This window comes from Hemicordylus capensis, chromosome 3, assembly GCF_027244095.1.
Source record: "Hemicordylus capensis ecotype Gifberg chromosome 3, rHemCap1.1.pri, whole genome shotgun sequence".
NCBI lineage: Eukaryota > Metazoa > Chordata > Lepidosauria > Squamata > Cordylidae > Hemicordylus > Hemicordylus capensis.
The window spans coordinates 358,238,618-358,264,683 of record NC_069659.1 but is presented as its reverse complement, the minus strand read 5'-3'; the positions used below and the strand labels follow the sequence as shown (position 1 = coordinate 358,264,683).

General features: G+C 47.4%; 1 protein-coding gene across 9 annotated transcripts in view; it reads left to right on the top strand.

Moving 5' to 3' along the window:
* ATP13A5 (ATPase 13A5) overlaps positions 1 to 26,066 on the top strand; it is a 94,767-nt gene that overhangs the window by 27,514 nt on the left and 41,187 nt on the right. For 8 of the 9 annotated variants that reach the window (XR_008319264.1, XM_053308478.1, XM_053308480.1 and 5 more), the window contains exons 9-11: positions 1,243 to 1,374; positions 10,910 to 11,080; positions 25,425 to 25,582. Coding sequence is in view for 8 of the 9 variants with exons in the window: in XM_053308478.1 (XP_053164453.1) it covers positions 1,243 to 1,374; positions 10,910 to 11,080; positions 25,425 to 25,582 (461 nt within the window). In the remaining variant the exon portion in view is untranslated. The remainder of the gene's footprint in view (positions 1 to 1,242; positions 1,375 to 10,909; positions 11,081 to 25,424; positions 25,583 to 26,066) is intronic. The other variant, XM_053308479.1, reaches the window with a different exon arrangement.

Genomic DNA, 26,066 nt, shown 5'->3' with positions numbered 1-26,066 from the left:
TCTCCTCCACACCTTTCTCCTGCTGTCCCCTCCCCTCTGGAAACCAGGATGTAATGGTGCAGCTACAATCAAAGTTCTACAATTCTGCTCTCTGTGGCTTGGGCCATCCATGCCACAGAGGCCACCTCACAACCACTAGACACTGGCCTGCTCAACTTAGGCCCCACAGCTGTTTTTGGATGACAACTCCCATAATCCCTAGCCAGAGTGGCCAATTGCCAGGGATTATGGGAGTTGTAGGCCAACATCAGCAGGAGGGCTGAAGTGGAGCAGCCTTGCTCAAGAGCATCCAGAAAGGTGTTCCTGGCAGTGCCCATGACACATCCAGTAAGAATCAGCCTATGGAGAGGCTGCTCTTGGTGGCTGGTTTCCACCTCTGAAACTCTGGAGAGACATTTGGTCAGACGCTGAGCCTGGGCCGTTGCCAGGAGCAGAATATGACTTTTCAGTCCACTTTCCAGTAGTTTTATGAGATCACCCGGCATTCCGTGGGTCTGTGTGTCTCCCCCCCCACCATCAACTTTGCAATGCCTGGACCAATATGAACCAAATTAGGAATAGTTGTAGGTACACATAGGGACACCTCGACAATGTAGTTTGTGATGATGTCTTCCACCCCAGTTCAAGATGGCGGACACGTAAATGTTTGAGTCACAAGTGGGCTAACTGGTGAATCGCCTAGCCGATTTAAACCAAATTTGCTACAGTTGTAGGGACACATAGGTATACCTCAAACGCATAGTTTGTGATGATGTCATCTACCCCAATTCAAGACGACAGATGCATGAATGTTTGAGGTGCAAGTGGGCTAATTTGTGAACTGCCTAACCCACTGGTTCTCAAACTGGGAGCCTCCAGATGTGTCTGAACTACAGCTCCCATCAGCCCCAGCTACAATTTGACTGGGGATGATGGGAGCTGTAGTTCAGCCACATCTGGAGGCTCCCAGTTTGGGAACCACTGGCTTAACCAATCTGGACCAAATTTAGTCCAGTTGTAGGGATAGTGAGAGGAAACTAGGCAGATTACTTCTTACTAGAACAACATCTTTAAGCTTAAGCTTTCAGTGGCAGGATATTGATGTCTATGGTTTTGGTTGTACAATCCCCCCATCTTTCATGTTTATGGTTTTAACTCAGACTGAGCTGAAGAACAGAACAGGACCGACAGCCATACTAGCAGATAGCCCCCAAGCCCCCCCCAGCTCCTTTCTGAGCATCCTCTTGCATCTTTTTTCTGCAGGTAACCGCAAAGTGGAGTCTTGTTCCTTAGTCCCAGGAGACATCCTTGTCCTAGAAGGGCAGAAGCATTCTCTGCCATGCGATGCCATCCTCATAGATGGAAACTGCGTTGTCAACGAGGGGATGCTGACAGGTACAAGGCCTCTCTGTCTACTGTACCGCCTCGGCCTGTGGCGGCATCTTATACAGAGGCAGAAGCCTTGACAAGCTTTGAAATGCCCTTCTGTTTGGGCCACTGCCTTGCAGGTGGCTGGCACCAAGGTAGAGGGTGAGGCTTTAATGCTGTAGAGAACATTCTCAAGGTTGGTCACCCTCCAGATGCCTTTAAAACAAAGAGCAAGACTCTGGGAGTTTGTGTGAGGCTTGATTGTGAGTTCAGCTGCCGTTTCTGTACAAATCTGGTTTTAAGCATTGTCCACCGTGCTGAGGCCCCTTGAGATGAGTTAAGCTAGAAAGTCAAATGTGTGTGGCTGAATGGACTAGAAGGTGTGAGAGGAGGCCTCGGGGCGACTGGAGGGGTGTGTGGGCTCCTGCCATTTGCAGGCGGCTCAGTACAGAGAAGCTAGTGCCGCTGTGAAGAACAACCCACCTGTGTCTGGAAATGGCTGCATGTTAGGAAAGCAAAATGCCCACCCTGAATCAATCCACAAGGCTTCCACTCCCTTGCTCTGCAGAAAGCCGCTTCTGCTATGGATATGCCTGCAGTCCAAGTGAACTAGCTAGCAGATAACCTTTCCTCTTCACTGTTGCTTCTTTGTCCCTTTGTTGCTTCTTGGAGAGGAGAGCTGGTCTTGTGGTAGCAAGCATGATGTAGGAACATAGGAAACTGCCATATACTGAGTCAGACTATTGGTCCATCTAGCTCAGTATTGTCTTCACAGACTAGCAGAGGCTTATCCAAGGCTGCAGGCAGGAATCTTTCTCAGCACTATCTTGGAGGGCCTCTCATTTTCACCCAGTTATGCCCCTTTGGGGGGCGAAGTAAAACCCCAGGCAGACCTGGGGTCAAAAGGAGAATGTTCCAGAGATGGAAGGAGTCCATTCCCAAATCTCTGGATCAATTGAAGAAGGAATTTTGGGATCCTCCAGCCCCGGGGCCCAGGAGACTGGAAGAAAAGCTGCAGCCTGTGAGTACAATGGAACTAGATTTACTGGGGACAGTCTCTTGCCAGTCAAACCAGAAGGACAATTTAAATCCTAGGAGCTTGGGGAAGGGACTGATATATCCCCAACAGCCAGGAGCACAATTTGATCACCATGGGGTGAGTGGATCTACAACTCTAGACCCCCCAAAAGTAGAAGGAAATGTACCCTTGTTTTCTTCATTGCCATCAACTCATTCAATTATCCAGGCAGAAGCAAAAGCGAAACTAAGGCAGCCCTCTATTGAATTTGCTGAGTCACAGGCTGCTTTGTCTGATGTAATCTCACCCACTCCTGAAGTAATTACAGCAGCCCTTGGAGATTTAGCAACCTTGGGGGAGCAAAGTTTAACAGAGCAAAGATTAACAGAATTAACAGTAGAAGAGAGTAAGAAAGAAAAGTTTATGATGAGTTCAATGCCTTTGCTGGAGAACCAAAGTATGGAGCTTTTTGAAACAGAGTGCAGAGATAGACCCCCCTTAAAAAGTCCAGGGTGGTCATCTCGTTTTCATGTAGAAGACTTTGAAGACCAAAGAGATACCAGACCCTCTGTATTAGGGAAATCACCATTTCTTCACTCTGTGGGAGTAGAACAAGTACTTTTCCCCACTCCCCTCAAAGCCAGTCTAACTCCTGCAACTTCTGCAGCTACTCCAGAAGAGGGCGATATTGCCCCCAGTTACTCAGTTAATGTAACAGAAAGTGAGGAAAGCGCCTTGGACTCAGATGCTGAGTCTTCAAGCTCAGGGGCAGGGAGTGAAGGGGAAGTTTCTGAAGATGACGCAGATTCATCGATACAGCCTTATCAAACAGATGGGGGTGATAAGTTGAATCCTGAGGTAAATGACAAAATTTTAGAATCAGATGCTATCGAAGTGCTAGAACAAGGGGGCTGCTACACGCCCAGTCAATGGCAAGAACTTCTGAAAAAGGACATTAAGGAGGTCTCCACCTTCCTACTAAGAACTGATATAAAACCATTGGACATGTTTGAATTTTGGGCCTTCTTCATAGCCCATATGGCAGTACCAAGATCCAAAGTTTCCTCAGCAACATGGGAGAAAGGGGGGTGCGTTTGCACAATGGGAACGCCTAGATAAAGACCACAATATTATTTATCAGTTCCTACTTGGAAAGGACGCCATGTCCATTTCCAGTTCAAAGGTCTCGACTGCAGTGTCAACCAGCCTGATGATCCTAGAAAGGATAATGACTGTCAAGTACAAGGGGCAGCGCAGAAAGCTCCTGAAACCATTAAGATTTCCCCGTTGGCTAAATGAGTCTGTATGACTTAAAAACATACAATAACTCATCTGGTCATGGCAAACAAAAATAAACGGAGAAGATGCTACATCACAACTGTCCCCATTATCAGAGGAAACTGAGGGTGAAGGCCCACCCATCCCCGTAGATCAGTGGATAGACTGGCTTTTCTCACTAACTACCATTCTGAAACAGAGAAGGAAGACGAAGAAGGAGAAGCGGCAACTAGCACAAGCAACCCAAGAATTAGTGCCACCACGGAACAAGAAAGAGAGTGGTGAGCATGGTAATAAATCAAAAGGGGTGGCAGCAAAAAAACCTCATCTAGAAGAAGCCTTAGTGACGGAGGGGACATCAAGCCCATCAAGTCGCTTACTGAAAGTCAAGCAACACCTTCTCAGGAAGCAATCTCAAAGGGAGAAGACCAAGGTGAACCTGAGTGGCCTATCACCCTAGAGGGATCAAGAATAGGAAAACTGACACCTGAACCAAGAGAACCTGAGACTCGGGAACAGAGGGCAGTAAAACCCAAAACTAAAGCCCCTGGTGGCGCAGTGGTAAAACTGCCGCCCTGTAACCAGAAGGCTACAAGTTCGATCCTGACCAGGGGCTCAGGGTTGACTCAGCCTTCCATCCTTCCGAGGTCGGTAAAATGAGTACCCAGAATGTTGGGGGGCAATATGCTAAATCATTGTAAACCGCTTAGAGAGCTCCGGCTATAGAGCGGTATAGAAATGTAAGTGCTATTGCTATTGCTAAAGTTACTACGGAAAAAAACACATGGAACACACAGGGAAACCCAGGAGTGAACTTGCAGACTCCAAAAGCCATTCCTGAAACTTTACAATCCAAGTGGGGGACCGCAACAGGAAAGTCAACTACACAAACTAGCATGCAAGAGCCACCAGATACATCAAAAGCAGCCTTGGGAAGAACTTGATCCTTTGCTTCTGTGATCAACTCCAACAGAGGCAAAAAGAATGATATACCAAGGCAGGTGAAAACCACAATCGGAGTAGCCTCGGACAGACGGGCTGACTTCTTAGCTCAGTTCGAAATAGAGGATGAGATACTAGCAGCCATCCCCAGCTCTCTATCCGAAGATGATGACCTGAAGAAACGGTTTGTAATCCGGTTCCGCTATTTAGGAACTGATGAACAGAAGGCGACCAGAGACTATGTCATCAAAAGGTTAATACAGGAAGCAATGGTTTTCCCGACATCACAGTTACGGGCTGTCATCCAACTGGTGGGGTCTAACGAAATATATGTTTGCTTGAAAAACCAGGCAGCGTATCACAGTTTCTGGTCCAGCTGCAAGAAGACAGACGACCTCTATCCTGATCTTCTTGCTGGTTTTCAATTAATACCTCTATTTAAAGCAGATACTAGGGTCCTTACGATAACCCTTCGGACCACAACAGTGCCGGCAGAAGATGTGGCTATGTGCTTGGGGAGGCACGCTAATGTCCTAATGGGCCCGCATGAAAGGAAGGACAGTTCTGGAATTTGGACTGGTGAATATCGGTGCATAGTAGCACTACGTACAGACCCCGTAATGGGGACAATACAGCACCTTCCAAAATATTTCTTCATGGGCTCCAACAGAGCAAGCCTCCGTTACAGCGGATAACCGCCAGCATGCTACCACTGCGGGGCCAATAATCACATTTGCAGGGAATGCAACACATCACTCTGCTCCAAATGTGGAGTAAGAGGTTACAGTACTATGAGTTGCTATAAAAGCATTTGCTGCAACCTATGCATGGAAGTAGGTCACACGTACTTCTGGTGCCCCAAAGCACATTACAATAAAAGTAATAGAGAAAGGGCAACAAAAGTGGCGAAAGTTGCTGAATCAGGGAAACGGAGTGCACAAAAATAAACAGAAGGACCACTTGAAAGACAAGAAAGACAACAACAACAGGATCACCCTGGGGCGGGAGAGGAGATGGACACGCATCTTTTCCCACTGGCTGATCACACAAGCTTGCAGGATGCATCTAGGGAGACGCAAGACCAATTTCCATCCCCATGGATGCAGACATCCTCTAAGAAAATCAAACAAAAAAAAGCAATGGGAGGATGAAAGAAACGGATCGACCAATCTGAATAGACACCCCAAGGACACGGGGATGGGTCTAACCCAACAGAATAGATTCAAGGTGCTAGCAACCATGGCAGAGGTTCCAGATGCCAATGATGAATTGATCCCTCCTTCAGACTCAGAAGCTGCCCAACGTGTAGATGAGTTGATCAAAGAACAGAGACAACTCAGAAAGCCCGCAAAAAACAAATGGATATCCTCGAAACACTCAAGGGCCCCAAAGAAAACTGGACTAAATACACCCAAAACTGTAACCAACCTGGAGGAAGAGTTGAGGGTGGAACAAGACAAAGCAGCAAAAATATGGAACCTAAAGAAAGAATACAAGAGCATTCTAAAACAACATGAAGAGGAAAAGTCAGCCCTATGCCAAGCCATACAAACAAAAGACCCATCAATCCAAACTTCAGGGGAGAAAGACCCCGATGTGGAAAAATTGGATTTCCCCCCGATCCGTCACGAAGAGAACTTTAAATTGCAGTATAGACATAAATTTAAATAAAACCGGAGTCAAATTTACATATTGCCACCCAAGATCAGCTAGCAGGCTAGATAGACTCTGGGCTCCCCCTTCTTTTGAAGTCTACAGGTGTAAACTAGTACTTACCCCATGGTCAGACCATGCGGCTGTGGGATTTATTTGTAATCTCTCTGAGGTAATTCCACATGGTAAGTCCTTGTGGCGATTACACCCCAAAATGTTAAGTGATGAATATCTCAAAGGTGTCCTTTTATCAGAACTGAGGCGACAGATCCCTCGGCTATTAGAGGCAGAAGATGATCTTTTGGGAGCCTGGGAGACACTTAAAAAGAGGGTGGGCTGCCGTACTAGGGCAGTGACCAGCCGGACATATAAGATAGGGGTCAAAAGTTATCAGAAAGCGATCACCCAACATCTGAGGATTGTTGATAAGATGAACAGGGGAGAAGCCTTCGACGTGGAATCATGCCGCCGCTACAAAGAGACAATCAGGCGCTGCGGCACAGGCATTTAGAAAATAAGCAGTATCGCTTCAAAGGGTCTGAAGTTGAAAAAGGGGAGTGGGCAAAGGACAAGATACATGCGTCTAGTTTGACATTCCAAGGCCTGCGATTGGATGGAAGTAGCCCACTAATGGCTGACCCCCACGATATGTTAAAAATCATGGCCCAGTTTTCTACAAACTTGAATGCATTGAAGGATATTTCTGTAAAGGACATTCAATCCTATCTAGAGAGGTTCTGCAGTTTGAATGAATATGGTCTTGGCTATTCCCTCACTAAGCGGGGGAAAAGCTCTTTGACCCATCCTGTAACGATAGAAGAGGTCAGAGCAGTTATCTCAGCGGGAAAGAACACATCGGCCCCGGGGCCTGATGGTCTGACATGGCCTTTCTATAAGATTTACGCAGACCAGCTACTACCAGTTTTAGTAAAATTATTTAATTTTGTCCTAGACAATGGGCGTTAAAATAGGTCCTTTGGGGACGGCCTCTTAATTTCCCCCCCCAAGAAAGGTGACACCACTTTACCACAAAACTGGAGACCGATAACCCTCACAAATATCAATTACAGAATCTTTGCCAAAATCCTAAATAATAGATTGGCGAAAGTGGCCCCTAAATTGGTCCACAGCTTGCTGACAAGCGCTATCTCGGGAAGAAAGATGACAGACTCATTGTGTCTGCTGAGAGAACTTTTTTACTCTATACAGAATGAAAGTTGGAAAGGTCACCTCCTCTTATTGGATCGTTAAGGCCTTTGACAAAATGAACCACAATTATCTGGGACATTGTTGAAAGCTAAAGGTATACCACCCCTATTCGTTACTTGGATACAGCTGCTCTATACGAATGCAAAGGTGACACCACAGATTAATGGATGGCGGGGTGACCCGATCACTTTGCATTCGGGTGTCTACCAAGGATGCCCACTGAGCCCATTACTTTATGTTTTTGCCCTGGATCCGATCTTGATCAGGATTCAGAGAGAACCCCATCTGCAAGGACTCTCAGTCTCTATCCCTCCACCCTGCAAGACCTTCCCAGGAGGGAGGAGGAGGGAGAGTGAGGGGATAGCTGAACCACCTGTCCACTCAGAACCGCATTCTGAGTTTAGGGTAAAATTTGTAGCTCATGCCGATGATGTTACATTACTGTTATCAAATGAAAATGAAATCTCTGTAATACTAGACCTCTTCTGGGAATATGGCAAGATCTCGGGCTCAGAATTAAATGCTGACAAAATTGTATTTGTTAAAATGGACCCCGGACGCCAGCAACTCTCGTGCCTACCCATCTCTGAATGTGAAAGCGAAGGGGCCCCAGAGTCCAAACTGAAGTGGGTAGATACAGTAAACATTTTGGGGATTGAATATGGGATTAAGGAAAAAGTCTGGGGGGGGGAATTGGACAGATTGGGAAGAAAAAGTAATGTTTAAAATCACCATGTGGAAAAAATGGAGCCTCACCATGTACCAGAAAGCGGTTTACATCCGGACTTACCTGATACCCCCGGTGCATAACTTGGCGGTAGTCTATCCTCCCCCGCTCGATCTCCTTCGGAGAGTTGAAAGCCAGATCTTCCGTCTAGTATGGCACACAGCGTCCTTTTCTTTGGCCCGTGCGGTAGCATTTAAGGAGGTTGAGCGGGGAGGCCTAGCCCTACCTGCCCTGCAACCCTATTTTGTAACTGAATTCATGACCTACAATTTTGGAAACTGGATTTTCGTGAATGTCCATAATATCTCCAAAATATGTCGAACCTCCTGCAAAAAACCTGGGTCTCGCTTTTCGCTCTGCGTTGGTGCAAGTCAGCATGGGGCATAGCATGGTGGGGGAAAGGATCTTTCAATGGTAATATCACACAGGTATTAAAAAGAGAACACCTGGACTACTTGAGAGATTTGTTATTCACACTTAAAAAATGGAAGGTTGAACCAGATCTATTTAAAGGATCCTCCTCAGTTAAGCAGCTAAGGAAAACAATTTATGGAGAGATTCTAGAAGTGGGTTTCTTAAAACCTGATTTAGAACGTAACTGCTACCAACACCGCACTTCACAGTACTTGTTGCAACCCGATCACCCTATCGCTCTCTTTGAGAAAAAAGTCCCTTTCCATTTATGGGAAACAAGGTGGCGTTTATACCATCAAGTACTACCACTTAAGTACTAGCCACTAAGCCATGGCTCCCAGAGGACCAGCAAGAGTGCCCTAAAATCACCTGCGAACAGAAAGCTAGTGAGCTAGGCAAAACATTCAGGGAAACCCACTCACATTTCTTAAAAGAGTGTGTGGTAGCCAAAAGAGTGTGGCAGGGAGTAAGCAAGCTGTTAGAGTGGCCTGATTTGGAAAAACAGACTTGGGAAGAACTAACCTCGGGTTTGAGTGATAGAACCTCCTTTCAAGGTCCCAGAAAGAAACCTTCAAGGAAACGGGACAGAACGGGTGCCCTCATACTAGGGAATTGGAACGTTCCCCTTCTTGTAATCAGGTTAGTAAACCTGTATGTCATTTATGCAATGCTCCTGCATAGGAAGAGGGAGGGAAGATGCGACCAAGAGGTTTACGCAGATGAGACAGTAAATCTCTTCTGGAAAAGTCTGTATGGTTATGTGCAAAAAGACAAGAGTATCTCTTCTAAACGGCAATGGGACAAATTGTGGAAATGGATGTTGGAGGTAAACCCCCCCCCCCATTACCTGATGTGCTTTGAAATCCCCCACCCTCGAGTTACAGTACTGCCTGCATATACTTCATAACCTTGTGGGTTTCCAAATCCTTGTGTGTAAATCTTTGTAGATATATCATGTACAAACAACCACTTTGTATATAATTGTGCTTTGGCAACGTACTGTATGCTTTGGTAGTTTGTTGGTTCAATAAAAAAAATCTTGTCCTATCTTGGAGAAGCCAGGGAGGGAACTTGAAACCTTCTGCTGTTCCCAGAGCGGCTTCATCCCGAGGGGAATGTCTTGCATTGCTCACACATCAAGTCTCCCATTCATATGCAACCAGGGCAGACCCTGCTTAGCTATGGGGACAAGTCATGCTTGTTACCACAAGACCAGCTGACTTGTCCCCATAGCTAAGCCGGGTCTGCCCTGGTTGCATATGAATGGGAGATTTGATGTGTGATCACTGCAAGATATTCCCCTCAGAGGATGGAGCCGCTCTGGGAAGAGCAGAAGGTTTCAAGTTCTCTCCCTGGCTTCTCCAAGATAGGGCTAAGAGAGATTGCTGCCTGCAACCTTGGAGAAGCCGCTGCCAGTCTGCGAAGACAATATTGAGCTAGATAGAACTCAGTATATGGCAGCTTCCTATGTTCCTATGCCCCCCCCCTCCCGCCACACCTCCTCATGCCACTTTGCTGCCCAACAGCCTCTTTCCCCATCACAGATTCTGAAATCCGAGTGGGTGTCCCCCTGCACTGGCAGTTCTGGGATGTTTGCACACCCTCCTGCATTCTGTGGTGTGCTGAATAGACCTCTGCAGGCAATCCTGGAGTATATTTTCTCATGTTTCTGTTGTCTCCCACCCCTTGGGAATTGCTATAGCAAGGGGCAGGAGGCTGGGTCGTGCGGAGAAGCCTTCACTTGAATGTCCTCCTAAGCACCGTTGGGTGGGTGGGTTGGCTTTTCTCCAGAGCCTGTGACCAGCAGGGCTGGACTGGGGGCACTGAGAGGGCAGTGGGTTTTGAGCAGAATGGGTGCTTAAGGATGGGAGTATTCACTGCTGCCGAGTGCGGTGGGGCATGGGGGCGCCCTGCGGGTGGGGCGCACCAGGAATATGTCCTGTTGCCCTGTGGGCCAGTCTGAGTTTGGTGACCAGTCACTTTTGCCCGCCAGCCGCAGCCCCGTTTTCAGAGTGATGGATTGACAAGTGACCCTGGAAGCTTTTGTTGTTGTCGTTGTCATCTTTTGCCTTACCCAGCCATGTGTGGCTTGCAGGTGATCCACCTGCTCTGTTGGCCCCTTCCGTTGGTGCAAAATGCAAGTGGCCCGCTAGATTGTGGTGGGGAGTGCCTGGCCTCAGGCAGGAGATCAACTCCACCAGCCTTTCAGCCCCTCCTGCCCCGCGATGCTGTAAAGGCCACCATAAAAACTCAGCGCCAGTGCGTGGGGAATGGATGGGAAATGCACCCTGAGCCAGATGGACTTTGGTATGTCTTTGTAGGTGAAAGCGTTCCTGTGATTAAGACCCCCTTGCCCCACATGGATGACACCTTGCCCTGGAAAACACACAGCATAGAGGATTACCGGAGGCACGTTATCTTCTGTGGCACAGAGGTCATCCAGACCAAGCAGACAAGCAAGGGGCCCGCAAGAGCGGTTGTGCTGCAAACGGGTGAGTCAAGCAGATGTCTCATTCTGGGACCTGGGGCTGCCCTGGCACCTGTGTGTGAGAGAGAGGGAGGCTGAAGGTGTAGGAAACAAGGGGCAGGGAGGGTAGGTGGTTTCCGTCTGGATCATGCAAAAAGCAGTGCCTGCTTGATATCAGAGACATTCTGTTTCATCCAGAGTCCATTAATTGGGTCAAATCTTGACCCAGTTAGCTTTTAGCAGATGCTGGATCAGATTTGTGGAGAACACATCTCGAGCACAGCCTCCTGACTTGAAGCTGCTTACAAAAATCCATCCTTCTAGTTGGCTTTTTAGAAACAACATCCTCAGTTATGGATACAGCTAGATTTGGAGTTTAGGGGGAAAGTGACCCTGGACAAGTGATGCTTCTATTGTCAAGACTAGCTGTCGGGCAAACTCCAGAAATAGAGGGCTCCTCTGGAATCTAGTCCCAATCCAAAATGGATCAATTTAAGCCCTCAGTGGCACTGGTTTGTGGGCACTTGTATTGTGTGGGTAATTGTGCTCACCTTGAGTGTTGCTTTAAGGAAGTTGCACCTACACTGATCTGTTTTTGTGGAGTTCCTTATGAGTAGCTGACAGCTGAAAAATGTTAGAGATTTATTACAGGGACAAAACATTGAGAAAGGTGTGATCTGAGAAGCTTGATTACATAGGCACAGGAGTGCCTCTGTTCTATGGGTGGAGAGGAAGAACAGCATCCCGTCCTGTTGTTTCACCTGAACCTTCTCAGCCCTCTGTGGCTTGTCAAAGCTTTCCCTTTGTACTAATTTTTTCTAGAAGGGGTATTTTGATGCTTGGAATTACCCACTCAACAAATGTGTTAGGTTTTTTAAAAAATTGAATCTGTGGGGAAATGAGGAGAAGAAATTGAAAAGCAGACATGAAACCTCAAGACCAGAATTTGGTCCCTAAAGGAACCCCCCCCCCATTGGGTTTTTCTGCATCCAAATAGAGATCCTAGCAGAAGTTGGGGGTTCATATCACAGCAACATTTAAGAAGAAATTGGTAAAGTATGTCTCTGAACATACTTTGGTTACTTAAGTAGTGGTTACTTCAGCAGGCAACCACTATAACCAGCACAATTATTACCAGAGTCCATACTCCAGTCCAGAGACTAACACAGAAATGAATTCAGAGGCAATGAAAACAAAATCATGCTGTTAATATTTTTTAGGGATGTGCAAATTGATTCGGATACAAATTGATTTGTACCCGAATCTAGCTGATTTGGGTGATTCAGAGACAGAACAAATCACCCCTGTGGTCCATTGGCTAGATACGGGTACAAATTGAATCACACCTGATTCGAATCGATTCAAGTTTCTTATCCCTCCTATTAATTCCCCCAGATTCCCAGCTTTCATTTTTTTAAAAAAGCTAAGCTCTAACCCTTATAGAAGTGGAGTTATGGAGGAAAATGTATGGTCACTATTTTTTAAGTGTTTGGATTCTATGGTGTATAATAACTTTCCCTCAATGAATCCCTATGAGGATTCATTACATATCTTCATTTCTTCTATTCATTTTGACAGTGCTAACTGTCAACTGTCATGTGCCAACTACACCCCACTCCCAGCCGCAAGGCAGTGGGGTACTACTCAGTTTAAGTTAAGTGCCTAATGGGTAGAGGCTACCACTCAAATTGCAGAGGAATTGGGCAAAGGGCTGATTTTTGGTGAATTGTTGAGGTTTACATGTCCTTAAGGTCCCCCCCCCATAAGGTATAATGGAGGTGTGTCGCTTCATGTTGGGGGGAAAGGGGTGGCCTAGAGCAGTGTGGGGTTGGTGGTAGTGCCCAAGGGGGGCAAGGAAGCTACCAGAATTTTTTCAAAGGATTTGGGCAGAGGGCTGATTTTTATTTTATTTATCTATCTATCAAATTTGTATACCGCCCCAAACTTTCATCTCTGGGTGGTTTACAATAACATAAAACCAGTTAAAAACATATACAAAAACTTAAAAACACTTTAACAATTTAAAAATAACCAGAGATTAAAACCTAAAAATATTAGGAAGCTGAGAAAGCTTGGGCGAAAAGATGGGTTTTCAGGTGTTTTTTTGAAAGTTGCCCGAGATGGGGAGGATTGTATCTCAGCAGGGAGCGCATTCCACAATCTCAGGGCAGCGACCAAGAAGGTCCGTCTCTGTGTAGCCACCAAACACATTGGCGGTAACTGGAGACGGATCTCCTCAGATGACCTCAATGGGCGGTGGGGATCATGCAGAAGAAGGCGCTCTCTTAGATACCCAGGGCCTAAGCCGTTTAGGGCTTTGTAAGTTATAACTAGCACTTATTAGTATTAGTATTTTGTCCAGGAACCTATTGGCAGCCAGTGTAACTCCATCAGTAAAGGAGTAACATGGTCTCTCCGAGATGACCCAGAGACCAATCTGGCTGCCACATTCTGAACCAACTGGAGTTTCTGGACTACGGAAGAGAGTGTTTTTTTGAGAGTGGATTCATGGTTTGTATTGAAAATCTCATTTGCTACCAGAGAATCTACACTCAGAACACCTCCGAAACAATAGAACCCTGTACGCCATGGGTTAGAAACCCATGGGGGTGGCTGGCACCCTTTGTTCACTACACCGCCACTCACTCTGGGCCACCCCAGTACCCCCCAAGTGCAGTTATGGGGCTGCTGAAACCTACATGATTCCCTGTGGAGAAAAACTTTAAAGATGCATAAACTTCAACAAATTGCCAAAAAACAGCCCTTTGCCCAAATCCTTTGAAAAAATTCTGGTAGCTTCCATGCCCCCCTTGGGCACTACCACCAACCTCACACCACTCTAGGCCACTGCTTTCCCCCCTGACATGAAGCGATACACCTCCATTATACCTTATGGGGAAAACCTTAAAGATGCGTAAACTGCAACAATTCACCAAAAATCAGCCCTTTGCCCAATCCCCCTGCAATTTGGGTGGTAGCCTCCACCCATTAGGCGCTACTACCCCACCCTTTTGGCCCTGGGACCTTTTTTTTTTATCCAAATCCATTCGGATTCAGATCTGAATCGAATCTGGGGTGATTCAGATGGGTCAGATTCAGACCCAAAAACAGATCAGGGGTGTTTTTATTTGGATCCAAATTGAAACACCAAAAATCTGAATTGCACACCCCTAATATTTATAAATTAATTTGAAAAAATGATGCATTTTTACTATTATCCCCTACCCACACACACACACACATAAACACTGTGCCTGGATTCCCTCAGAAGGTTGTTGTTTGCGAGGATGAAAGCAAACCAATTCCAAAGAACGAAATTCATAAAAGTTTGTATTTCACAAGATAGACAATGCAGCTGGTGGCTGGTCTCCAGCTTCAAGCCACCGTCTCCAAGGGCTTGCTAAAAGCCGGGTGTGGGAAACTTCCAGGAAGTGGAACTCCTCCTCCTCCCCCCCCCCCCGCTAACTGAGCAAAGAGGCCCCTTTCAAAGTAGTGCTTCTCTTTTATTTATCAGGTCAACTGGCCCCCTCCAACCCCAGCAGAGCAGCCCTCCAGTGGCTGATGCTGGTGCCTACCTTGTGTTCCTTTTTAGACTGTGAGGCTTTGGGGACAGGGGATCATCTTATTTGTCATTTATTTTTCTATGTAAACCACTTTGCAAACTTTTGTTGAAAAGTGGTATATAAATAGTAGTGGTGGTAGTAGTAGTAGTTAAAGGACAGCAGTTAGCTGACAAAATCATCATGCCAAATCTCAAACACAACTATAAGAATAGTTTCTCTAATTGTGCTGATTGCAGTTGTTGCCTGCTGAGGTAACAGCACTCACCATATGCTCAGAGACATTCGCCACCAAATTCTTTTGAAGCATTTCTGTAACACAAGTCCCCATCTTTTGCTGTTGCCACCAGCAGGTAGTGCATTGGAGCATGGAGGACCTGGCCAAATTGTGTTTCCATAGTTATGATGAAGTGGGCCAGGAAAATATCTCAGGATGAGCTTAGATCTCATGCCTGCATGGCATGAATATCATGGGCCATCAGATTTACGTGCTTTTTGGAGCTGCCCCACTCATAACAGTATTCTTGTATACCAAGCACACACACACTTAATGGAAGAATACATTTGTCCCCTGGGATTCTGTGCATCAGAGTGGCCCTGAATCAGTGTGAGAAATTACCATCCTGGGAGAAAGAAGTGCCAGCTGTACACAGAGCAGCCACATGATTGGCACCTGTGCTAAAGGCCTCTAAGCTGAGGAATGGTGTGATCACTTAAAACTAGCAATACCATGTAAGCTGGAAAAACAGTACAAAATTAGTAATAGATATATTATGCCTGAGGGACATGCACAAAAGCAGGACTGACTAGCTACTGATGTCAAAAGTATTTTTCTTTTTACTTTTGAACTTCAAAAATGCCAAATATATTAAAACAACACAGAGCTAAAGGCTTGTAGCAAAAAACCAGAAGCCTCTTTCACAGTGCCTGACTGCTCTGTGGTATCAAGAGGCGAATCTTCCCTGTAAGAGGTATAGCTGCCAGGAGTAAATTATCCCACTCAGCACCTCTTTATTGTGAAACAAACTCCCGCTGGTAATACTGGGTATTGTTTGGACAAATTATAGGTCAGGGCTCTTTTTCTCTTCTGTAAAGTAAAAAGTAAAGTGTGTTGTCAAGACAATTTTGACTCCTGGCGCCCACAGAGACCTGTGGTTTTCTTAAATCTAATACAAACAATGTAATGCAGAGGTTTGGTATAAGAGAAAAATTTTACAATGAAAAAGCTTGCATAAAAAATATCTTGCCATAATAAAAAGGTTCACATTAAAAGAATAACTTTCCATCACCAACTGGCTTGCATACTAAAGTAATACATACTAAAACAAATATCGATCTTTTAAAATGAACACTCAAAAATAATCAATAACCAATCAAGGCTTGAAATACTGAAGCTATTCACACAACCGCACGAAAGCAGGCTAGTGCAGCCCAGCCCGCATTCGCGCGGTCCTGAGAACCACCAGGCTCGCAGGCAAGCCTGGTGGTTCTCTGGTGGCTAACCTGCCTAAAAACCCCTCCCCTTAACCCAGGTTAGTAGAGCAAGGTTTGGGGGTCATGAGATGCTGTGGTGCGTCTCTGTGCAGTGGCGACTCATGGGGAGACCCCCGACCGGGAGAATCCATCAAGCCTCCCTGCCTCGGGGGGTCTCTCCAGCATGCCCCATGCACTTGCGTGGGGCATGCTGGGACTTCCAGGGGCTGGGCAGCCCCCAATCCCCACAGCCCCTAATGGCTCCATGATGGAGCTGGTAGTCAAAATCAGAACTAAATTAAACAACTAAAATGATTTAAACATTGAAATCATTAAAAGTCATTAAAATCATTAAAAACCAATATTAAAAATTAAAGCCATAGATCTAATCAAAAGCCTGGGTGAATAAGTGTGTCTTCTCTGATGCCTGGAGCCGAGGACATCTCTCATTGGGCTATCGTGTCCACGTGCTCCCAGGCAGGACTAATCAAAATTAGTTACTAGGCTTAAGAGCCCCGGATGGATAACCCCGCCCAGTTCTTTTAGTCCTGCAGTCACTCCTAGGCAGAGATTGTTCGTATTGCTCTTGCAAATCTTGTTTGTCTCTTTCTTACTTCTTTGTGGTATTTCTCATTGTACTTGGACTTTTACTCTATTTCTTACTTAGTTTTTACTTAGTTTTAAAGCAAACAAATAACTTTTTTAAAAAAAAACCCCACTTTCTTTCCCGCTCTTTTTGCTATCCTCCTCAACTGTCATTTCTCTGTTTCCCTGCACAATGGAGCGTCGCCAGGCTATTAGACGCATTTTAGTGCCCAGGGGAGGACAAATGGAGGGCTTCCCGTTCGCCTCTCGAGCGCCGGGCTCACCCCCCGTATCACCACCATTAGCGGCGGCGCCATTAACGGCTGCACGGGAAGAGGAGGATTTGCTGAGGGACACCATATCGGGTCCCTCAAGTGCTATGGGCATGGGCGCTGGATCGGGCCCATCCCTGCTCACCCGCACAACGCGAACTGTGGCGAGAGCAAGGGGAGATGCAAGCCTGGATGGTGCTGGCCAGACCTCGGTCTCGTTCCCGCCCATTCCAGAGCTCAGAGAGCCGAGCCGTACCGCTTCTGCCGCCGCGCCCTCTAGTGGCTCTGCAACAGCTCCTGCGAATGGCGGCTTGACAATTTCGGTGGGAATCCTGGGAGCCGCCACTCTTCCAAGCCGCGTTTCTTCTGTGGACCGTCAGGGAGCTGGCTCCACAGCAGAAAGACCGGTGAGATCCCTCTTTGTTGCACCTAGCCAGGGACCTCCAGTAAATGACCCCCCAGTAAGTGTCCCTCAACCTATTCAGAATGTACCTCCTCAGGCCATTAGTCTCCCTTTGGATATGCCGACTACATGGCAGGACTGGATTAAAGAGACCTTTTCTGTGTCTCTTAGGGAGGTGGTTAAAAAAAGGGAAGAAGTCTAAGAAAAGGTCCAGGGAACGTGTTTATACGTCCTCTTCTGAGGAGTCCACTTCTCAGGCCCCCAGAAAAGCAACACGCAAGAGAAGGCACACTAACGCTGAGAGGCGCAACCTGATTCCACCTCATGACGTGGTGGTTTTAGGCGGGGGGGGGGTTTCGCTCTTCGGAGGGGTCTGGCGGGGAGTCACCGGATATTATACCCAGTAACCCCCTACCTCCGGCTCCCCCAAGTGAGCCCATTCGCCCTGTCAGGCCGATATCCCCGACTCCTTCAAGAGCGGATGCAGTACCGTTAGATATTCCAGATCCGGGGGTACCTGTTATACCAAATCCTGTGGCTCCAATTCCTAATCCTGTGGTTCCATCACCTATCTCTGTTCCTAACCCATGGCTGGAGTTACCTTTAGACCCATTTGACAAGGAAGAGGGAGAATGGTCGGATGACCAGGACAATCCTGCATCCACAATATCTCAAAGATTATTTTCTCAGGTGGATTTGAATCCCCTCATGTCTAGGGCCATGAATGCATTAGACCTTCAAACACCTGTGGCCACTGAGGCGGTTCCACCTACTAAGGGCTCACTGGCGTTTCCTAAACTGAAGAGTAAGGAGTTGCTGTTACCTCTCCCAGAACTCCTGGCTGATACAGTTAGGGAGGAGTGGCTACTCCCCTCCTCTAGTCGTAGATCATTGGCAGTGGCCAATAAGTACTACTCATTTCAACAAGAGGCTATGGACATGTTTAAAGTACCCTTAACAGATGCCCCGGTGGTTGCCCTTCTAAATGGGGCTTTACTACCAAAGGATGGGGAATCAGCCCTGAAAGATCAAAATGATAAAAAACTGGAAGCTTATTTCAAAAGGGCTAATGAGGCCTCTTCTCTGGCCATTAGGGCCTCGGCGGCGGCCTCAATGTTGTTGCGGGCATCTATAGTCTGGTTAGATGACCTTATTCAGGACCCCCCTACAGGTGTGTTTGATTTAAGGCACCAACTCATAAAGATTCAAAAGGCACAAGCCTTTGTCTCTGATGCAACCCTAGATGCTATAAGATTTTCATCCAGGGCTTCCACAGCCACAGTCGTGGGATGCCGTAACTTGTGGCTAAAACATTGGCCTGTGGATGCGAATTCTAGGGCCAATTTGGCCTCTGTTCCCTTTGATGGGGTTAAACTCTTTGGGGAGGAGGCCCTTCAAGAGGTGTTAGTAGAGTCTAAGGACAAACGTAAGACCATGCCTCTTCCATCCACCACAAGTAAACAGGAACGTCCTCCTCCAAGAAGGACTTTTCAGTTGCAGTACCAGCCCTTTCGATCCTTCCGACCCTCCTTTCGAGGGAGAGACAGGGATTCGAGATTCCAGCGACCCCAATGGGGCAGAAAGCGAGGCGCTAGGCCCTTCAACCAGGGCAGACAGGCCTTTGCCAATCAACCCAAGTCTCAAAAACAGCAATGACTCCCCAGCAGGGTCTCTGGGGGGCCGCCTGTCAGCCTTCTCTCAAATGGCAGGAAACAACTATGGACTTGTGGGTTCTGTCGACAGTGCAGTGGGGCTACAAGATAGAACTCACATCCTTACTGCCGAGCAGATTTCTACCAACCCCAAGGTCACGTTGGCCTATCAAGCATGTTGGCCTTCTGGGCACTATTCACCACTTAAAAGATATAGGGGCTATAGAATTGGTGCCTATCCATCAACAGGGACAGGGAATCTATTCCATAATCTTCACAGTTCCCAAAAAGGACAAATCCCTCAGAGCTGTTCTGGATCTGAAGTTTTTGAATCAGTGGGTTCCCAAATGCAGATTTCACATGGAATCCCTTCGCACCATAACAGAGGCGTTACAACATCTGGACCTCTTAGCTTCCATAGATCTAAAGGAAGCTTATTTACACATTCCCATATATCTGGAAAGTCGTCATCTCCTGTGCTTCAAATACAGCAGAGTACATTATCAATACAAAGCACTGCCGTTTGGTCTCTCCTCAGCCCCAAGAATTTTCACCAAGGTGCTGGCACCTGTGACCACACATCTAAGACTACAGGGAGTTCGTGTTTTTTATTATCTCGACGACCTGCTTTTAAGGTTTCCCTCGGAACTGTCTGCCACAAGAGACCTTCATCTAACACTTCGCACATTAGAACAACACGGATTCCTAGTAAACGTAGGAAAAAAGTCGCCTGCAACCTTCCACCAGGATGCAGCATCTGGGCGTCCTAATAGACACACGAAGGGACTGTCTCTTCCTACCAGAAGACTGGATCAAGACCCTCAGGGAAGAGATATGGGAGGTGCTGAATGCTTGTCAAGCCAAGCTCCTGTTGTTGGCACGTCTCCTCGGCCTAATGGTGGCCACGCTGGATGCAGTACCGTGGGCCAGATTTCATCTGCGACCGCTACAATGGTTCCTTCTAACATTCAGGGAACCCATTTCGAAGAAAGTCAATGTAACCATCCTCGTTCCCCAGGACATACTAACGTCCCTGTGGTGGTGGCTCCTGGATTCCAACACTCAAAGAGGCAAGGAGTTCCTCGACCTGGCCCGGATTCTGATCACGACTGATGCCAGCAAGACCGGCTGATGGGCACATTGTCACCACAGAACAGCCCAAGGCCGGTGGTCACAAGCCGAGAATGTACACAGCATCAATTGGTTGGAGCTGAGGGCCATCCGTCTTGCCTTGTTGGCATTCCAGGACCTGATCACCGGTTCCCACGTGTTGATAAGAACATACAACACGACGGCGAAGGCCCACATAAACAGACGGGGGGGAACCAGGTTTCGATCTCTTCAGGCGGAAGCATAACTGATACTGGATTGGGCAGAGGTTCACCTGGCCTCACTCATAGCCCACCATGTACAAGGGGATCTCAACTCGATAGCGGACTGGCTGAGTCGAGAGCAGCTCCTACCCGGGTAGTGGGCACTCAACAGGAGAGACTTTCGGATGATCACGCGATGCTTCGGCACCCCGAGAGTCGACCTGTTTGCCTCAGCACTGAACGCACAGCTCACCAGGTTCTTCACCCGCTTCCCCTGCCCACAAGCAGAAGGGGCAGATGCCCTAGCAGCGAGATGGCCTTGGGAACTGCTGTATGCCTTCCCACCAACTCCGCTCTTGGCCCGCTTTCTTCGCAGAGTGCGCTTGCTCAAGGCTCAGGTCATCCTAGTAGCTCCTTACTGGCCCAGGAGACCATGGTTTGTGGAGTTACATCACTTGGCCACACAGGAACCGTGCTTCCTCCCGGTGTGAACAGACCTTCTACTTCAAGGTCCCATAGAACATCACGATCCAGGCTGGTTTCAACTAGCCGCCTGGAGACTGAGCGGGGAATTTTAAGTAAGTTCGGCTATTCGAGAAGTGTTCTAACCACCATGTTATCTTCCACAAGGGAGTCCACCAAGCGTATATATCAGTATACATGGAGAGCATTTCTTCGATGGTCAGCAAGGCATTCCATACCTCAGGGGACAGCGTCCATTAAAGATCTCCTGGCATTTTTACAAGATGGCTTAGACAAAGGACTCAAGGCTACTACCTTAAAAAGACAAGCTGCTTCCCTAGCAGGTGTGATAGCAGGTCTATCCAAATCCAAGGTTGTTAACCACCCTCATTTTAAAAGATTCCTGAGGGGGGGCCACCCTGCTGTCACCTATGGTGATTCACCATTTTCCATCTTGGAGTCTCCACACTGTTCTTAAGGCACTTCAGAATCATCCGTTCAAGCCGATAGGAACCATTCCCTTAAGGCTTTTATCGTACAAGACAGCATTCTTAATAGCTGTTACATCTGCAAGAAGAACCTCTGAATTGCATGCTCTGTAGGCTCATAAAAATTTATGCATTTTCTCTGCTGACTCCGTGCGTCTCATTCCTAGCCCGTTCATCAGGCCGAAGGTGTCCTCAGCATTCCACCACTCACAAGATGTCATACTTCCATCGTTCTGTCCTAAGCCAACTCATCCAACAGAACGAAAATGGCATAAACTAGATGTATGCAGATGTTTGAAGAGATACCGGAGACGCACGGAGAGCTTCAGGAAGACGGAGAGTCTATTTGTTAGTTTTTTACCAGCTTCCATGGGAAGCCAAATGTCTTCGCAGATTATTGCTAGATGGATCCAGGCTTGTATTTCACTAGCCTATGAGTCTCTACACCTTCCAGCACTAGAACACATTCTGGCTCACTCTACTAGAGCAGCGTCCACATCTGCGGCCTTCTCAACCAACGCGCCAGTGCATTAAATATGCAGGGCTGCGACTTGGAAGGCTCCGTCAACATTTATGAAGCACTATAAAATTGATCTATATGCGCCTTCTCAAGCTGCATTTGGACACAGAGTGCTTCAACAGGTTCTTCCCCCGGAGTAGGCACGGACACTCCCTCCCAGAGAGTTTTGGCCAGGGCTTTGGTATGTCCCAATGAGAGATGTCCTCAGCTCCAGGCATCAGAGAACGGAGCATTGGTTTCACTTACTGTGAAGGCTCTGTCTTGATGCTGGAGCCGAGGACATCTCGGCCCTCCCAGGCGGTGTCCTGGCCTACTCCACAGGAAACTTGAGCATATTACAAGAGCACAGCTAATAGTTCCAGAGGTTTCTGGGGTTCCTCTATCTTCTTTGTTGTGTGTGTGTGTGAACACTGCTTGTGTTTTAACGCTGGTTGTATACTACTTACTTCCATGCTATTTGCATATTTGGCCTAAAAGAACTAGGCAGGGTTATCCGTCTGGGGCTCTTAAGCCTAGTAACTAATTTTGATTAGTCCTGCCTGGGAGCACGTGGACACGATAACCCAGTGAGAGATGTCCTCGGCTCCAGCATCAAGAAGGAGCCTTCACGGTTAGTGAAACCAATGCTCCGTTCAGTGCCTTTTTAAAGTTGCCAGAGATGGGGAGGCTCTTGTTTCAATAGGCAGCGCATTCCAAAGTCCAGAGGCAGCAACCTCTCCAGATGATTTTAACAGGTGATGGGGCTCATGGTGAAGGAGGCATTTCTATCTATCTACTGCCTGAAATGTAAATCTCTAGGTGGTGCACAAATCCCAACATTAAAATCACAGGTTAAAATACATAAAACATTATAAAAGCAATATAAAACAAATTGTTAAAATTCTAACTAAAAGCTTCCAAGAATAGGAAAGTCCCAAGGATCTTCCTGAAAACAAACAGAGAAGGAGATGCTCTTATTTCAGCAGGGAACATATTCCAAAGCCCTGGGGCAGGCAGGCACAGAGAAAGCTCAGTCCCATGTCACAACCACAACTAGACCTCTCCAGAAGATCATAAAAGGTGGGAGTGTTCATGACAAAGGAGGTACTCTCTTAAAAATCCTGGTCCCAAGCCATTAAGGGCTTTTATAGGTGATAACCAGCACTTTGTATTTCACCCACAAACATATAGGCAGCCAGTGCAGTTCTTTCAAAACTGGTGTTATATGGTCCCTTGGTGTTCTCCCAGAGACCAGTCTGGCTGCTGTATTCTGTACCAGTTGTAGTTTCCAGACTACATACAAAGGCAGCCCCACATAGAGTGCATTACAGTAGTCAAGTCTGGAGATTACCAGCATATGTACCACTGTTTTAAAGTCATTCATCTCTAGAAATGGACTTCATCTGGCATATCAGCTGAAGCTGATAAAAAGCACTCCTGGCCACCACCTCAACCTGATAAGCCAGGGAGAACTTGGGGTCCAGGAGCACTCCCAAGCTACATACCTGATATTTCAGGGAGAGTTTAACCCCATCCAGAAGAGGCAGATCTAAACCATCTCTCAGGTCCCACCCCCACCCCCTCAGTACTTCAACCAGCTCTCACCTGCTCCACCATGGAGTAACCTGGGACCAAACTGGACTACTAGCCTCTCCCAACCAAGTCTCTGTGATACATACCAAGTCAGCTCCTTCATCCATGATCAAGTCATGCATTAACTCAGATTTATTGTGAACCATCCTGGCATTACAGAGTAATAAGGTGAGGTCCTGTGGGTGGTTGCCATTGCTCTCCAGGGTCAAAGAGATGGAAGTGCTGCAGGAAGGGGCAATAGCAATTAAATTTCTAAATTCCCTTCCCCTATAATGACCCACTGGCCTACCAATGCCATATCTTCATCAATTACCCACCACCACCAGTATAGCTGCCCTATGGTCATCCCCTACTTGCCCATCTCTGTTCAACCCATGACACATACCTGTATCAAGCCTAACTAAAAACTAAACAGCAATGAAGTAAGCAGGACTCTTCTTTCCAATGATCCAAAACAATGTTGGTCCCAGCCCTCAGTCCCACCTCCAGAGGGAAGGCCAGCTCTGCAAACTTCCCAGGCAGGAGAACTTCTGCTGTTAAAGGTGCAGACCTCAGCCTCCCAGCTAGCCTTCTACTCACTGCCTCTGGCTAGCCCTGGTCCCTATTTAAGCCAAAGAGCCCCCAGACCCCACCTCTCACGTAGGCTTCTGGAGCCTGGCAGCTGGAACAGCCCCCACACAGCTGAAGCTTGTTGAGGCATTCAGACCGTGGCTGCAGCCAGCACAGGATCAGCAGGTGATGGTGCTCTGCTACTCAAGGCCAGAGGGCAGGCAGGCTATGTTTTAAGAAGTTCTCTAAAAACTTCTTTAAACATTCTTCTTTTAAAAGTATCTTTAGAAGTCCATTTTGTCAGCCATAGGGCTGCAACAGCCCAGCAATAAGGCAGGGCCAACTGCTTGGTCAGTTCATGATGCCTTCTATGGGTGCTCTGGAGTCCTATAGCTAATCATGGAAAAACCTTCACTCTAACACCCTTTCACTCTACAGAGAAACTGATAAACAGTTCATAGGCACAGAGGTTATTCTTTTCCGCTTCCAAGCAGCTCTGGCACAAAAATGGCTCCTCTTGTGTCAAGCCGGAAGGCCAGATTGTGTTCATCCATGACAGTGGAAACTCACTGCTGCAAGAAGACAGAGGGATAAGTGTAACTGGGTCCTGAAGGGTTACAGTCATCATGGACTGGACCAGATACCTGATGGCCCAGAGACATTAAAATGTGATGCCGACAATTCAGAATTTGAACTGTCTTTATCAGTTCTGTCCTGGGTCAGTTCCTGCTTGAGCTTAGGAGTTTGTAGACTTTTTGTTCTGCCCTGGCATGGCACATCATAAGCTGGGAACGAGAGAGAGTCCACGGTGCTTTCCAGACTGCACACTACCACAGTGTCACAACATATCCCTTAAGTGTGCTTCCGCACTGCCTGCACTATCCCTGCACTGTAAGCACTTCCGCTGCCTTCTTTCGGATTTTGTTGCCACCTTGTAGACCTATAACGTTGCATAGGCATCACAGAAAAAACAACTGCATTTCCCCATTGTAGCTTACAATGGAATTCAACTGTGGTTTGAATTCAGCATACAAAACATTGCAGGGCGCTTTCCAGGCTAGCTGCTCATCAGCAGCAAAATGCCTCCTTTCAGGCAAGTCGCATTTGGGATGTAAACAGCAGGGGGAGCCATCTTATCTCGCAGCAACTAACAACCTGGAAAAACAGCAACCATTTAACGCTGGATATACAACGTCCTTGCTCTCTGTTGCAGTGATTAAATTCGCAACAAGGCCTTGGCAATGTGAACGGCACCCTGCTGTCCATGTAGGGACTGCGGTGTCACGACATAGGAAGTGTGGAAGCACCCTTCCGAGATTTGTCCTGACCCCGTTGTAGGGTCTAGTCTGGAAAGCGCCCAGTTTGCGCCATGTTTTGCATGGTAAGCCTTGCTATCTGGAAACCCCCCAGTGGAGCCCCTCCTTCAGAAAGCATCCCTAGGAAAGGAAACTCAGGCAGACATCAGCCTCCCCTCTTCTCTTCGCCCCCCCTTGAGATGCCCATTGAATGTCTCCTTGCAGGTTTCAATACAGCCAAGGGAGACCTGGTGAGGGCCATCCTTTACCCCAAGCCTCTGAACTTCAAAATCTACAGAGATGCTTTCAAGTTCATTGTGTGTCTGGCCTTGATTGGTGTCCTGGGGCTGGTCTACACAATATGCGTGTACGTGAAACTCAAGGTGAGTGTGCAGAACAGAACAGTGTTGCGGAGGAGTGGGAGGGGCCCAGCCCTCCCCTGTGTAAGAAGGAGGCCCCCTCTTTTCAGCCAGAGAGACACTTGCGGGGTCCTTCCAGGGGATGTGAGCCCTGACACGGAGAAGGGATTCGGGGGGCTTCCAGTCACTTCCAATTCCAGAAGAGGTACGCTTGGTGGTGTGGACTCCTGCCTTCATCGGGTTTCCTTAAGATCACTCAGCGGATGATCCTTTCACTCAGCTTCAGGCTTGGGTGGGCTTAGTACCATAATAGGGGGCAGGAGGGACGTTTGCCCCAGTTCCATTGGCTGGGTTTTGCCTTGTGGCGTGTGCACCTGCTGACTCCTCCAGGTTGTCTGCCTGTGGCATGCCGAGGTCTGGCTTTGCAGGACACTGAGGTATCTCCCTGGGGTTCTGCTATCTAAGACATCAAAGACTGCAGACCACATGCAAATCCTCTACTGGGCAG